Source organism: Osmerus mordax, chromosome 22 (genome assembly GCF_038355195.1).
Source record: "Osmerus mordax isolate fOsmMor3 chromosome 22, fOsmMor3.pri, whole genome shotgun sequence".
Lineage (NCBI taxonomy): Eukaryota > Metazoa > Chordata > Actinopteri > Osmeriformes > Osmeridae > Osmerus > Osmerus mordax.
Genome location: NC_090071.1, coordinates 7,757,272 through 7,771,670, shown reverse-complemented (window position 1 = coordinate 7,771,670; position 14,399 = coordinate 7,757,272). Strand labels below are relative to the sequence as shown.

At 49.9% G+C, this 14,399-nt stretch overlaps 2 protein-coding genes across 2 annotated transcripts; one reads left to right on the top strand and one right to left on the bottom strand.

The window, feature by feature from the left end:
- Positions 1 to 18: 18 nt before the first annotated feature.
- On the bottom strand, positions 19 to 7,500 carry tgfbrap1 (transforming growth factor, beta receptor associated protein 1). Its single transcript, XM_067260461.1, has 12 exons — positions 7,392 to 7,500; positions 5,953 to 6,658; positions 5,597 to 5,791; positions 5,270 to 5,424; positions 5,032 to 5,114; positions 4,459 to 4,800; positions 4,175 to 4,232; positions 3,899 to 4,042; positions 3,638 to 3,784; positions 3,311 to 3,473; positions 2,566 to 3,017; positions 19 to 2,410 (listed from the first exon to the last, which is right to left on the bottom strand). The coding sequence occupies exons 2-12, from the start codon at positions 6,638 to 6,640 to the stop codon at positions 2,222 to 2,224; spliced, it is 2,616 nt and encodes an 871-aa protein (XP_067116562.1). The 5' UTR covers positions 6,641 to 6,658; positions 7,392 to 7,500; the 3' UTR covers positions 19 to 2,221.
- Positions 7,501 to 8,301: 801 nt separating this feature from the next.
- cul4a (cullin 4A) lies at positions 8,302 to 14,382 on the top strand. Its single transcript, XM_067260001.1, has 20 exons — positions 8,302 to 8,583; positions 9,086 to 9,201; positions 9,620 to 9,724; positions 10,168 to 10,236; positions 10,328 to 10,401; positions 10,514 to 10,676; positions 10,860 to 10,949; positions 11,056 to 11,138; positions 11,293 to 11,360; positions 11,473 to 11,591; positions 11,751 to 11,943; positions 12,021 to 12,125; positions 12,224 to 12,334; positions 12,648 to 12,733; positions 12,974 to 13,081; positions 13,237 to 13,350; positions 13,431 to 13,536; positions 13,654 to 13,826; positions 13,921 to 14,073; positions 14,153 to 14,382. Exons 1-20 carry the CDS (start codon positions 8,442 to 8,444, stop codon positions 14,246 to 14,248), a joined length of 2,274 nt encoding a protein of 757 aa, XP_067116102.1. The 5' UTR covers positions 8,302 to 8,441; the 3' UTR covers positions 14,249 to 14,382.
- Positions 14,383 to 14,399: the final 17 nt, after the last annotated feature.

The window sequence follows — 14,399 nt, the reverse complement described above, 5'->3', positions numbered from 1 at the left end:
GGTGGGGCTGGATGAAAGTCTGTCATTGAAGGTTGCACTTATCCACTATCCTACATTGAATGTTAAAGCAGAAGATAGGTGTGAGTGTGGTTTCTCTTTGACTTGAAATCCAGGTATGACAGTTGAAAGTGCACACTTTAGGATTAAGAGTTGGACCGTAAGGTCAGAAAAGAAGAGAGTAACTTAAAGTTCTTGTTTATAAGTCAAACGTTACATATTGTTCAGATAGAAAGGTGTTGAGTCAAAATGTCATGTAGAACAAGGCGACTTATCACCTATAGAAATACAATGAGCAACATTTCCATTTGTAACATTAGTGAACGTTTCACTGTTGTTAAACACGCCTCTAGTTTGTGCAGGCGTTACTGTGTAGGGTTAGTGGTATTGGGGACAGCACAGGCAGTAGAGACAAGGAAAGCCTGAAGTTGACATATCACCTTGATAGAAGAAAAACAGCCAGACAAATTGTCCAGTCCCAGTCTGAAGATGACCCACCATACAGAGAAGCTTCCAGATCCTTGTTTGTATCCCAGTATGTCAGAGACAGATAAGCAAGGCATGTACAACTATCTAATATCTAGGAAAAGGATGAAGAGCTGGGGAGTCACGTGCACATAGAGGACATCACACAAAGTGAGAAGAGTTTATGTGCTTGATGTGTTCAATCAGAACATCTGGCCTACATTTCCCCTGACCAATCACTGTACAGGGAATCAACTTATGTAGAGTTAGCCACACCCAGAATTGTGCCACTTGTTTTGCTCCAAAAGATATTGATCAATGGTCAATATTAATGTCAAGTATCACAGAGCGATGACTGATAATCAATACTTCACCCACGAAATACTCAATGATTAAAAATAAATAAATATCAGTTTCATTTCCCCCCCCCCCATCACCAGTCATTATAAATGACAACCTTTGAAACTGTTTCTGTGACAGGTCTGATCAGGCGACTTTCTTTTTTATACCAGAACTCAGATTCATTAGACACACAGAAGACTTGTGTTTGCTTGCATTCACAGACAAAGAGAAACAGGCCAGATATGTATGGTACAGGGCAGGAGCAGAGGCTGCGAGGTGGTTCGCTGGGCTGGGCTTATCCTTCCTCTATTGCAAACATGACATCTAACATATTTTTTATCACCAAAAACGATTCGATAACCTTCAGAAGCAGGACAGACACGTGGACCTACACCGCACGGTTTTCCATTTCCCTTTGAAGTTTTACTCTGCAGCAGAATCAACCAGCTCTTACATCAGGAAAACCAATGACATTTCAACATTTATAGTTGGAACTACTGGAAGCCTCCCTGTTAATAGGAGTTAACCAACACGTTTGACTTCAACCTGGTATCACATTGTTTTGTGACCATTAGCAGATATAGATTTGGTTAGTTGAACATTCCAGCAATTCACATCTAAGGTGCTGCTGACAGTATGAACTCTCCTGACAGTATTGGGTGTTTTAAGACAAATCTCCACTCGGTTAATGAGACATTTTGTTCTGTGTCAACATTATCCAAGTGAACCATGATGGCGGCCTGTAACCTGTCGGCCAAAAGGTTCTCGCATTGTGAGGAAACAACATGTGGTACTGAAGTACAGAGGTGTAGATCCCCAAACCCATCCAAGACTGGAGCCAAGAAGGCTTTCCTCAGATGTGCTCGATGTCATCCCAGGCTCTAGAGGCCTCGGTCCAGATGGAGCTGCTGTGGTGAGCCAGGAGATCCATGTTCTGGTAGTCAGAACCATCACAGTGGGCCATCTTAAGACCTTGGGTTCAGAACCAGTACCTGGACTACACTTTCACAATGGTGGTTCAGAGCTGGACTAGTCTTCTAAAGTTGTAGATTTTGTTTATGAGTTTGTGTTACTGTTTGGAGGGAAATTAGGGGTTAGTTTGGTGTATTTGGGGTTTCTGATTCCTAATTCACAGTCTGTCAGGTATTCTCAGTGTATAATGTATGTATGTAAATATGTAATCTCATGGATTATCTCTCTCGCTCACGCTCGCACGCTCACACACACGTTGAGTAGTGGAAATGGAGCAGCTCTGAGTTTCCATGTTTGCATCACAATGGGCTCCAGTGATCCGAGCCACAAGTATGCTATAGCATTCCTGACCCCGTCTCCTTCCAGAACGTTCTGTGACCCACAAACACAACTTGGCTCCTCCAACCACAATTCTCCCCCGAGCTGGGCTTGAGTAGGCAGGGTCTCATGTGTGGTTGCTACTATTGGTCAGTTGTCTTTTAGTGGGCGAGTCTCTGACCCTTTGGGCGGCACAGTGCGTGTGGACGGGCACCCCCCCTGGCAGGCATACGCAGTCGGGCTCATTGAACGTGTTGTGGCACAGGTGGCATCCTTTCTTATCGGACACTAGGACGGGGCTCCGCCTCTGCTTCAGCTGACGAGGAAAAGCCACAGTTAGAAACACAACCTTCGTGAGGCTACATGTCAGTGTTTAGAACCGGCGCAACAGCAGCTCGAGCGAATATCAACGACTCGTGTTAGGAAGCGTGAGAGTGTGTGTGTTCATTCGGGCGGGGTGAGAGGGCTTACCCGGTCGTGCTGTAGCTGGAGGTTCTCAGAGCGCGCCAGCCCCAGTGCGACCTGGGACGTGCGGCAGGCGTGCATGCTGGCCCTGAGGGCCCGACCCAGGAAGGGCTTCAGCAGCTGGAGGGACCAGCCTTCGGGGAGCATGCTCAGCACGCGCACCGCGTCAAACGCCTCGCCGTGGCGGTTTAGCAGGTCCACGGCTGCCATCTCCAGCCGCCCACCGCCTGGCACGGCTGGCGGCAGGTCTTGGTTCAGGTACACCCCGAGGAGCAGGTGGTACAGACGCTGCCGGTAAGCAGGGTCTCGAGAGGAGGAGGCCCAGACGCAGTAGGCCTCGGCGGAGGGGAAGTCTTTCAGCTGGTGCACCAGGATGTGTAAGGCCCTGTCATGCTCCTCCAGCTTCCCATGGAGCGTGGCACGTTCAAGAAGCAGCTGCTCAGAGTCCTGGATCTTACCTGGTTTAAAGTGGTCAAATCAAATCAAATATTACAAGCTCTAACAGCACAGAACCAATAAATACTTATTTATTTGGATAAACAGAAAAGAATGGCTAGTACAATTTTATTATGGCAGCTGGCAGCTAAAACAACGGTTTGTTATTTTTTATTATTAAGTTAAAAGCTGGGACTACAGTTTTATATTGAAACTACCAAGGACAATAGCATTTTATGGATAACTGATAGCTAGCACAACTGCTTTACACTGATAGTGGAAAGCTGCCGCCGTTATAAAAGGCGTGTGATCTCACCCAGCAGCAGCTGGACCCGGTAGAGGCTGGACTCCCGGAGCAGCAGCTGCAGCTTGTCCCTGGCTGGGCCCACCTGCTCCTGGGGGGCCGGGGGGGCCTGGGACAGCAGAGCCAGGACCCTCTCCACATACAGAACCGCCAGGTGGGTGTGGAACTTTTCCTTCTGCAAGGGGGATGGACAGAGACCACCGGAGAGGTGGAGGGGATGAAAGGGATGGACAGAGGGATGAAGGCTTTTTACTATCGTGGATGTTTCAAGCTCCAGGTGGTCGTTTCATGTCAGTTGTGCGCTTGGCACTCGCATTGTGCTCGTTTGTTTTTTTTCACCTGGATGCGGCGTTCCAGCACCAGCTGCTCCAGGTAGAGCAGCAGAGCCCGGCTGTGCTTCTGGAGGCACGCGATGACATCATCCGGGTCGGGCTGACCCGGCTGCTCCTTGCCGACCGGCCGCTTGGTGAAGATCTGGACTCCTATCTGTCGGGAGACGGGGGAAACAACCCGGAACGTGACCACCATTTCTCCCAATCTAGTTTGTCCATGCGCGTGTTCTTTTGGGAGACCCGGTTCAGCAGGGTGTTGGGTGCCTACCGTCTGGTCTCTCTGGAGAGCCCAGTCGGCGTACTTCCAGACCAGGTCCAGACTGGGGCAGAAGCTGAGGAAGTCCACGATGTACTCATACAGGTCCGACCTGGTGGAGTCCTGGAGGTCCCCGTTCACCACCCGCACCCACATCTGACAGACGGGCGAGAGATATAAGCCTCATCTGTACAACGCCTCAGGATGTGTCATGTGACCATGAGCGACACCACAGTGGGACAAGGGCGGAATGTTTGCGGTGGGAGCTCAATAGAGCGACATGTCTACCTGTACAGCTGCTGAATCCTGGCCGTTATAGCGATAGAGCAGTCCAAGAGCAAAATACCTTAAAGTACAAAAATAGAACATAATATATAAGTAATAGGTGTAACACTGTATGTGTGTGTCTGTGCGTTTTTACGGGAGTGAAATGGAGGTACACTGCCAACAGAATTGGAAAGACTGTCATTCCTCGTCACCTCAAAACGTGTTGAGAGAGAAAAGTCCCTCCAATTAAAACCAAACACTACAATCAGCCTAATCCTCCCCCTCTGTCCTGCTGCAGTACCCACTTGTGGTGTTTCTCCAGCCAGGGGGCGCTGTCGGTCAACAGGCAGGCGTTGTCGGAGGCCAGCAGGTCCAGCAGGCTGGTGTGGTCCTGCTCGGCGTACAGCTTGAGCAGCGCCGTGTCCACGTCCTCGCCGCAGCCGTTGGCGCCCTCCGTGCTGCGCACCTCGCCCAGGTAGGAGATGAGGAACCTCTTGCAGAGCTGCACCTTCTCCTGGTCGCCCTGGGCCAGGTGGTTGAGGTCGGCAAACTCGTGGAGAGGAGGGTGGCAGCGGGTGAAGGAGGAGGTGGAGGGCATCAGCAGGGGGTAGAGAGAGATCAGCTCCCGGACATCCAGCTGGCCATTTCTGGAGGGGGAGAAGGGTTAACTGCCTCAAACTACAGCCTGTATGAGATGGACAAGGATTATGCAGGCCTAACATTTAGCTGGCTACTCATTAAAACCCCATTGGGCCCAAGAAAGGTTAAGGCTCATAAACCAATTAGTAGTCCCGGTAATTAAAACCTTTTAATACATTTCAGAATTGTGCCATAGTGGTGTGGCATGTTTAATTACAGCACTGAATTGCATTTTTTACCTGAAGTGTTCTTTAGCCTCTAGAAACTGAAGCTGTCCAAACTGGATGAATCCAGCTTGCTGGAGAGTTCTTTTGTGCAAAATCTGCGCAAAGATGAGAGAAATACAATCCATGCTTAGCTTATAGACATCCTGTTCTACATTCAAAGGCATAAACATAGCACCATATCCACGAGAGGAAGCAAGCCTCATCTTGGGAAAGACCTTCCATAACTTTTTCCATGTGCGTTCGCAAGTACCTGGAACCTGTCTTTGGGAATGTTTCTCCTAGCACCTTCTGTGAGGGTCAGGGCCTCCTCCACTCTGTGGCTGGCTAGCAAGTCCTGGATCTGTCTCTCCAGAGGCAGGGGAACCAGCACATACACAGCCTTGGTGGACGCCAAAACTACCTTGCCTACACAGGGCCGGGAACAAGGTCAGTTCACAATCTCTGCAGTCAGAGACAATACTAGGCAATCAGGCAAATGTAAATATAACTTGAACTGGCACCAGACTCAAAACGTATGTACCCAAAGCTTAACTACATCTGCACTTATGGAATTGGGAGTGCTGTTGCCTGGGGTTACCTTCAAAGTCCTGGAGGATGTGTCCATCCCGGAAGGGGAGAGTCTGTTTGAGCTGCTGGTCCAGCATGCTGTGCACGGTGACAAAGCCTTCGTCCAGCGCCACAACGTACGGGAAACACACCGCCGCCCCGATCACACTCTCCGACCATTTCACTGGTGCACGCTGGGATATCCCCTCAGCGTTGGCAAACATCCCTGAACAGAGACAGTGTGTGAGTGAATACTTTGAGAGGAACTCATGGGCAGAACATATTCCTCTGAGACTGGGGTTGTGTATGCGTAGGGAGGTTAGATCCCTTGATTAGGGTAGGAGCTACAATGCTGCAGAGGGCCTGGTTGTTTTTGTAATGACTCACCGAGTCCACCAGGGGCAGCCAGGAGAAACTCCTCCCTGTCGATTCTCTTGATGATGGGCTTCCTCTCCTCACTGTCGTAGGGGAAGAGGTCCTGGGAGGCCCCTGTGCTGTAGTTCAGGATCATGTACTGCGAGGACAGGGCCAGGCACAGGAAATAGCCGTCCAGGCTGACAGCACAGGGCTGCTCGGGCGTGGTCACTTCCTTGACCAGCTGCACCTTGTCCTCGTATACCATGTATATCTGTACAGTCCTCCGCTTGGCCGAGATCACTCCGATCTCCACGCAGAACGGGTCGCCGTTCACCGGGTTCTCGTTGACGCAGAAGGCGGCCACCGCTCTGATCTTGGCCCCGCCTAAGGGGACGGGCTCCAGGGTGACCATGTCGACCACTGTGATGGTTGCGTCGCAGAGTACAATGAGGCGCTCCAACGCCGACGCCGCCCGCAGCTCCGCCACGGGCTTCTTAAGGCCCAGGTACTTGTGCAGGAGCTTCTGAGCCACATATGTCAGTTTGCCTTTGGACGAGGTGTGTTCCTCCAAAAGGAAGTGGTGAATGAAGCAGTCGTTGGTGCCCACGTACAGGTGTTTGCCACAACACTCGATGCACTCGATGTTGATGCGCTGCTTGTCGCCCATAAGGAGCTCTCGCTCCACAGCAGGGACCAGCTCAAAGGCCTTCACACTCATCGCAGTACCAACATCTATCTGTTGAAAGACATGGGGGCAAAGAAACAGGGGTCACGAAACCCCTCATATATTGGGGCACTTAAGATGCTTTATGTTACGTTAGCATGATAAACTGACTCAATATTGAACTAATAAACTGTGTATTCAATATTGATTCAATAACAATCTGGATACCTGCAAATAGAAGCAATATCACTTATGAGGTAACTTACTAATGATACCTAACTGACTTAGGCAAAGCATACTTGCCACCCTTTGGTTTTACAGGAGATCATTGTTTCAATATAACCAGCATTTTGCTGGTATGTGTTGTCAGTCAGCTAGGTAGCTAGCCAAGAACGATCCTTGATATCGCCTAAAAATGTATTTGCAACTTAAAGATGCAACACACACAAACTACATGTTTTGGGTTTCCAAATCTTGGAAGCTCCCTGTTGGTGGTGGTGGTTAGTCAGCAATAAATGTGCAACATTCTAGCAGTGCCAATTGTGCAGGCTTAGTCTGTAACTCCCATGCTAGCAAGCGATTTATCTTTCCTCTTGTATTGGATACATATGAGCCTTTAATGCTAGCTCTATGGGATTAGCTTTGCTATAAATGTTAGCCTACTCAACTAGCTTTTATAAATGCTGGACTTCTAGCAAGCTAGCTGCCTCTGAGTCAGGGGGGCGACTAAACCTTGCTTGAGCCGGCCAGTAGCAACAGCATCCCCAGGTCGTTTCAACAAAGAGGTAAATAACCGTTATCATACCCCATCCGTGGGGACTGTAGACCGAAAAGATGAAATGCCAATGTACCGTTCCCCGGCCTCGTAGTCCCGAGTACACAGGCTCTTTACTCTCCACTCCCCTAGCTTGCTAGCTGTGCTACTGCTAACCTAACCTGATTTTCTGATGTCATCATGCATGCAGGGCTTGTATTTCCTGTAGGGGAAACGTGGGCTGTATTCAAGAAAACGAACAGCAAGAAGTGTTAAATAGCTTTTTGTCTTGACAACTAAACTGTTGCAGAATTTGAGTACGCACTTGTTGTTACTTCGAATCAATTTATGACACTGTCGCTACCTGATTCATCGACAGGCACAATGGTTGAAGCATTAAGATTTTGTACAAAATGATTTACAACCTTTCTGAACTATCGAATATGGAGTGTGAATTTCCCAGTGTGCATTGCGTCGAAGGGGAGGCAAAAGCCATTTTGTTGTGCTAGCTGTCTAGCTAGCGACGAAGTGATGGAGTATCTGAAATTGTACTCAGCTTTTAATTGTTCACGTCTATAGAACCATGCATATATAGTTACCCTTCCGTCAGTAATTGCCAATATTTTAACATCGGCTAGGAACGAAGTTGTGGAAATACTCGTTTGGAATTTAATTTGCACCTCTCGCTGCTTAGCTAGCCAATGCTTGATAACAACGGCAGCTAGCTAAGTTACCCCTCGCTTGTACAAAATAGCCATCTATCTGACGTTACTAGCTAAATAGCTAGCTGCAAGCTGCTTTTAAACTTTCCCAGAGTTAGACTGCTAGGAAGATATTTTGCTATCTATGCTGATTCGAGTAAGCGAATGTAGCTTACTCATGGTGCTCGGTGTGCTATTTTAAGATACAGATTCAGTGGTTGAAAATACTGGTTGTGTAACATTAGCCAACCAACTTTTGAACAAGAAACGCTAGCCTAGCACAATAGCAGCTAGCTATCTATATCTGGACAGTGCAGCTGCACTGTGTGTGACAGAGACAGGTTAGTACTGTCACCGAACTTCATAACAACGGCAGCGGCCTTATGTGCATAAGCTCATAATGGCAGAAGATATACGACAGGACAAGAAAGCCAATTTTTCTGCTCTGACTGAGCACAATAACAACGGAGTGACGAGGACATCAGCATTGGCCTCCAACAAAACTGGCGCCTCAAAGAAATTGATCATAAAAAATTTCAAAGGTAGCTAGTCTAATACACTAACCAATTGACGTTTTATGTTAGCTAGTTGATAGCAAGCTCTTTACCTTATACCTTCATCTCATTCTATCCATGTGCTGCATTATGTAGTTAGCCAGCCAGTTGCTTATATTGTTCCTAATAAGTTTTTACCGAAATGTTTGTGTATGTTACAGTAGCATCTGGCCTTCTAGCTAGTTAACTATGAGGTTGAGTGATTAGTCAAACAATCGTATGTGTGTCTAGCAAGTAAGTTGTTGAAAGCCTTGCACCTGCCGTTGCGAACTGTTTTCCTTTGTGTCCCAAGTTGCTGTAGTAGATACGTCATATTATGTACTGCATAAGAACTGCAGCATAGGCTTCAATGGGTTTGTCACCTAGTCAAGGTTGCATATACAGCTTACAGGTCACTGAACTAACAGTAGAAATCGCTGCTAGCTTCCAACGGAACCAGTGTTGTGCCTGTGTGTTTTCTGAATGTTTTGTTTTTGGTCTGTTTCCACAGACAGGCCAAAGCTGGCAGAAAACTACACAGAAGACACATGGCTGAAGCTGAGAGATGCTGTTGGTGCTATCCAGAACAGCACCTCCATCAAGTACAACCTGGAAGAACTCTATCAGGTCAGAGGGCCCCATGTTTTTTTTGACTACATACTATGTCTTGACATGCTTGCACAAATAATTTATCAGCAACCACAGCATCTCTTTGTTTACTGCAAACCTGGACATTGCTAGGAACATATTTCACGAGTACTGTATGTGTACAAGGTTGCCTGTTGCCAGTGTATGTAAACACACAAACATTGCTGTCTGCTCAGCATCATCACTCCAGCTTTCATGGACAGCATGTGACCTTGTTTGTCCCTCTTCCTGTGTGGGTGGGGCATCTGGCCGACACCTATAGTGTAACCAGCCTTATTAACAGGTGGTACCACCCATTCTAAAAGAATGGATTGAAGAATGGTTTATACATTTTTTACCAAATGTAATAGTCTGTTCTCATCCTCTCTCCTGGTCTACCTTTTTCTCTTCTTCTCAGGCTGTGGAGAATCTGTGCTCTTATAAGGTCTCCCCCACACTCTACAAGCAGCTGCGGCAGGTCTGTGAGGACCACGTCCAGGCCCAGATCCACCAGTTCCGAGAATATCCTTTACTGTGTGCGCTCGTATGTAAACATGGAACTGTATGTCACAGTCACATGACGACTGATTTCCAGGCAAGTTAGCCTGGATGGCCCCGATAACACTTGTTTATCTGCATTGCGGGGGAATAGGGGCCTAGAAGAGGTGATAGCAATCACAGGTCATGCAGCTGGATATCTTATCAGCATGTTTCTGTGTCATAGTCTGTCTGTCAGAAGGGGGCGCCATGGACCTTCCCCTCACAGCTGAATTGACATGGAGCACAGTCGTGAAAGGGTTCCTTTCAAGCAAGTAGTTAGTTCCGCCGTCTCTCTCTAACTCGACGCTACTGCTCTGCACAGAGTAGAAACTGGGTGGGAATCTTACACTATCACAATGCACCCTCCCATTCAAGGCAGTAGGTTGACTAAAGATGCGAGGTCTGTGCCTTAACCACCGGTTCACAGAGTCCTTGGACAGCCTGTCCTTCCTGAAGAGGATGAATCGCTGCTGGCAAGACCACTGCAGACAGACGGTCAGTGTTCTAGCCCACGGGGTTGGAATTGACTACCAAGTCCTATTATCAGCACCTCTGGGCTCTAATGTGTGATTGTTGTGTTTCATAGATCATGATCCGGAGCATATTTCTGTTCCTGGACCGCACCTATGTGCTGCAAAACTCCTTACTTCCTTCAATCTGGTAAGGTCCAGTAAGAGTGCCTCATCTCGCCCTGACCACCAGACCCCTTGTCGGTCAACCATTTTTGAGCTGTGTTCAAAAGCGAAATAGTTGCAACCTTTTGTTTTGGCAGGGATACCGGTCTGGAACTGTTCCGCACCCACATCGTGAGCGACAGCGCGGTCCAGACGCGCACGGTCGACGGGATTTTGGAGCAGATCGAGCGCGAGCGCAACGGAGAGACGGTGGACCGCAGCCTGCTGCGGAGTCTACTGGGCATGCTCTCAGACCTGCAGGTGATTGGATACATCTGACATATCTTTGACAAGATGATGTCACTAACCCACATGTAGGCAAACAAGTTATTTTCGAAACGTCTCTCGAAACGTTTTCTGGAAATGTCCAACGGTAAGGCAGGTTATGAATAACAGACTGTGGAATTGTCAGCGGGTCTCCTAACGCGATGTCTTGCCTCCCAGGTGTATAAGGAGTCATTTGAGGAGAGGTTCCTGACTGAGACTAACAGACTGTACGCTGCTGAGGGGCAGAGGCTGATGCAGGAGAGAGACGTAAGAGACACCAGTCCTGATCACGGGGTGCAGAATCATACACTTGATGTTATTGATATGCCTCACATGGGCCCCCTCCTCCCCCCCCCCCCCCCCCCTCCCCAAGGTCCCTGAGTACCTGCATCACGTGGCACGTCGTTTGGAGGAGGAGAACGACCGCGTCATCAGCTACCTCGACCAGAGCACGCAGTAAGACCCTCCCCTTTGGTTTTGCCGCTGATTGACAGGGCCTGGGTTCCAGTCACAGCCCACCCGTGCGCAAAGGGTGAGCACGTCACTCTCAGTCCGCTGGCCTTCTAACCCTCTCTATCCCTCCCCTGTCTCCTTCTCTGTGGTTCTCCAGGAAGCCACTCATCTCCTGTGTGGAGAAGCAACTGCTGGGAGAACACATGACGGCCGTGCTTCAGAAAGGTGAGCCCGTCTTGTCCTGCGTTCAGCCAAGTGTGTTCCCGGGTTGGTTACCTTGTGCGACAAATGTCACGGTTTTCATTGTGTGTGTGTGTCCCTCCTCCCTCCTTGTCAGGTCTGGGCATCCTGCTGGATGAGAACCGCGTGACGGAGCTGTCCCTTCTCTACCAGCTGTTCAGCAAGGTGAAGGGAGGACTCCCTACACTGCTGCAGTTCTGGAGAGACTACATCAAGGTACAGTCTTGACACGCTTAATCAGTCGGGCCTCGAAACAGCTCACCAATTAACACGTTGTTCAGGTGCTTAGTGCCTTTCCAGCGTTGCTGCGCGACCGCCGCATTTGGAGCGTGCGCCCTGTCATGTGCTGTCCAATCTGTGTCTGTGCTGCGTCAGAGTTTCGGAGGAGAGATCGTGGGGACCCCGGAGAAAGACAAGGACATGGTCCAGGAGCTGCTGGACTTCAAGGACAAGATGGACAACGTGGCCCAGGGCTACTTCAACAGGAACGAGAGCTTCATCAACGCCATGAAGGAGGCCTTCGAGAGCTTCATCAACAAGAGGCCCAACAAACCTGCCGAGCTCATAGGTGAGGAGGATATGAGGGACGGAGAGAGACGGAGCTCTTATGTTTGCTGATGTCTTCTTTGCTCCTGTCTCGTTCAGCTAAGTACGTGGACTCCAAACTGCGGGCGGGCAACAAGGAGGCCACCGAGGAGGAGCTGGAGAGAATCCTGGACAAGATCATGATCATCTTCCGCTTCATCCACGGTCAGTGTCCAGCGCCGTCTGGGGTTCGTCCCGTCTCAGTCACACTGCTCTCGTGCTTCCCAAGCCCTTACCCGTGCCCCCCTCCCCCCACACCCCAGGTAAAGACGTGTTTGAGGCCTTCTACAAGAAGGACCTGGCCAAGCGGCTGCTTGTGGGAAAGAGTGCCTCCGTGGATGCAGAGAAGTCTATGCTGTCTAAACTCAAACATGGTAAGTTCCCACACAGGAAATCTCCGCCTGTCGCCATAACCTGATTCCGGGTCGAAGTTCTGTCCTGGATTTGAGAAAGCGAGGTCAGGTGTTGTGTCACTGTTGCACCACTGACTGTGTTTGACACCCACCAGTGAAGGAAGTTGACTTTGACTGCGTGCTTCTTGCGGGTTTGGTGTGTCCATGGAAACTGGGCTGTTTCTTGTTACAAAAAAATAGATAAAAATGTGATGCACCCATGTGAACACACAGTGTGTGACTGAATGCAGGAACAGGAAGTGAGCGAGCTGTTTGTGGTTGTGACTTTGTACAGAGTGCGGCGCAGCCTTCACCTCCAAGCTAGAGGGGATGTTTAAGGACATGGAGCTGTCCAAAGATGTCATGATTCAGTTCAAACAGGTGTGTGTGTGAACCTTCATTCACACGATTACAAGCACATTACACACAATACATCACACACTTGATTAAACATGTTTTCCACAGAATAGTTTGGTTCGATTCACTTTCAACCTATTTTCACATACTGGTTCATAGTTTCACATAATACACCACAGAAAGTATCTTTCTGTTTGTTTATGGAAGGGTATAGGCGTTATTGTGCTGGATAAGGCCCTAACAGAAGTGTGGTTGTGTTCATAGTACACCCAGAACCAGAGTGAGCCCAGCAACATTGAGCTGACGGTCAACATCCTCACCATGGGCTACTGGCCCTCCTACACACCTATGGAGGTCCACCTGCCTCCAGAGGTAGGAGATGAAGTGTGTGTGTGTGTGTGTGGAGGATGTGTGAGATGAGTGGCAAATCCCAAGCGAGCCATTTCATCCTGATAGGAGCACTTGTTTTTATTCGGAAGTTTCGACTATCTCGGATCGACCCTTTCTTTTCTCCCCCGCCGTCCCAGATGGTGAAGCTGCAGGAGGTGTTCAAGCTGTTCTACCTGGGCAAGCACAGCGGCCGCAAGCTGCAGTGGCAGCCCACCCTGGGCCACGCTGTGCTCAGAACCCAGTTCAAAGAGGTAAGCCTCGCCATCTCCGTATGGCCCTGGGCGTCTAACACAGCACCTGTGTGTAACGTGTGTGTGTGTGTGTGTTTCAGGGTAAGAAGGAGCTGCAGGTGTCCTTGTTCCAGACCTTGGTGCTGCTCATGTTCAACGAGGGGGAGGAGTTTAGCATGGAGGAGATCCGCTCAGCCACAGGCATAGGTACAAGCCCCTCCCCGCGTGCCTGTGCTCATGGCCTGCTCGTTGCGACCGGCACGAGGACGCCTCTACACGCGTTCCCAGTTAACGGCGCAGCTGCATTTTTGTCTCCCTCATCAGAGGAGGGCGAGCTGAGGCGCACGCTGCAGTCCCTGGCCTGCGGCAAGGCGCGCGTCCTCAACAAGAGCCCCCGGGGGAAAGACGTGGAGGACGGGGACCGCTTCAACTTCAACAACGACTTCAGACACAAGCTGTTCCGCATCAAGATCAACCAGATCCAGATGAAGGAGACGGTAGGCGCTTCTGCCTTGGCTCTCTTTCTCCTCTGGTCGAAGGGGGCTGCTTCCCCAAAGGTAACCTGTGTGTGTGTGTGTGTATGTGTGTCAGGTGGAGGAGCAGGTGAGCACCACGGAGCGTGTGTTCCAGGACAGGCAGTACCAGATTGACGCGGCGGTGGTGCGCATCATGAAGATGAGGAAGACCCTCAGCCACAACCTGCTGGTGTCGGAGCTCTACAACCAGCTCAAGTTCCCTGTCAAGGTGCGCCCACCCACCAAGCCTCCCTCCAGATGTGTCTGTCTCTTGTCTCCCACTGAACCTGGTCTGTTCCCCTCTGCAGCCGGGAGACCTGAAGAAACGGATCGAGTCGCTCATCGACAGAGACTACATGGAGCGTGACAAGGAGAGCCCCAACCAGTACCACTACGTCGCTTGAGGAGGGGGGCACACACGACCCCATCCCGTCCCCCACCCTCACAGCGGGTTCCACACAGCCCCCTGATGCAGCCTGTCTCCCCATGCCCCTCCTCTGGTTCCCCCCTGCCTCACCCCATGTCCCTGGGGCCTTGCTCAGAGAGAGCCAGGAG

Bases quoted from the DNA above. Each gene is read 5' to 3' on its own strand.
- cul4a (XM_067260001.1), top strand. From the start codon at position 8,442: ATGGCAGAAGATATACGACAGGACAAGAAAGCCAATTTTTCTGCTCTG. The intron at 8,584-9,085 runs GTAGCTAGTCTA...CTGTTTCCACAG, and splicing joins GATCATAAAAAATTTCAAAG to ACAGGCCAAAGCTGGCAGAA. The intron at 11,592-11,750 runs GTACAGTCTTGA...GTGCTGCGTCAG, and splicing joins TCTGGAGAGACTACATCAAG to AGTTTCGGAGGAGAGATCGT.
- tgfbrap1 (XM_067260461.1), bottom strand. From the start codon at position 6,640: ATGAGTGTGAAGGCCTTTGAGCTGGTCCCTGCTGTGGAGCGAGAGCTC. The intron at 4,043-4,174 runs GTAGACATGTCG...CCCGTCTGTCAG, and splicing joins AGGATTCAGCAGCTGTACAG to ATGTGGGTGCGGGTGGTGAA. The intron at 3,474-3,637 runs GTGAAAAAAAAC...TCCCCCTTGCAG, and splicing joins TGCTGGAACGCCGCATCCAG to AAGGAAAAGTTCCACACCCA.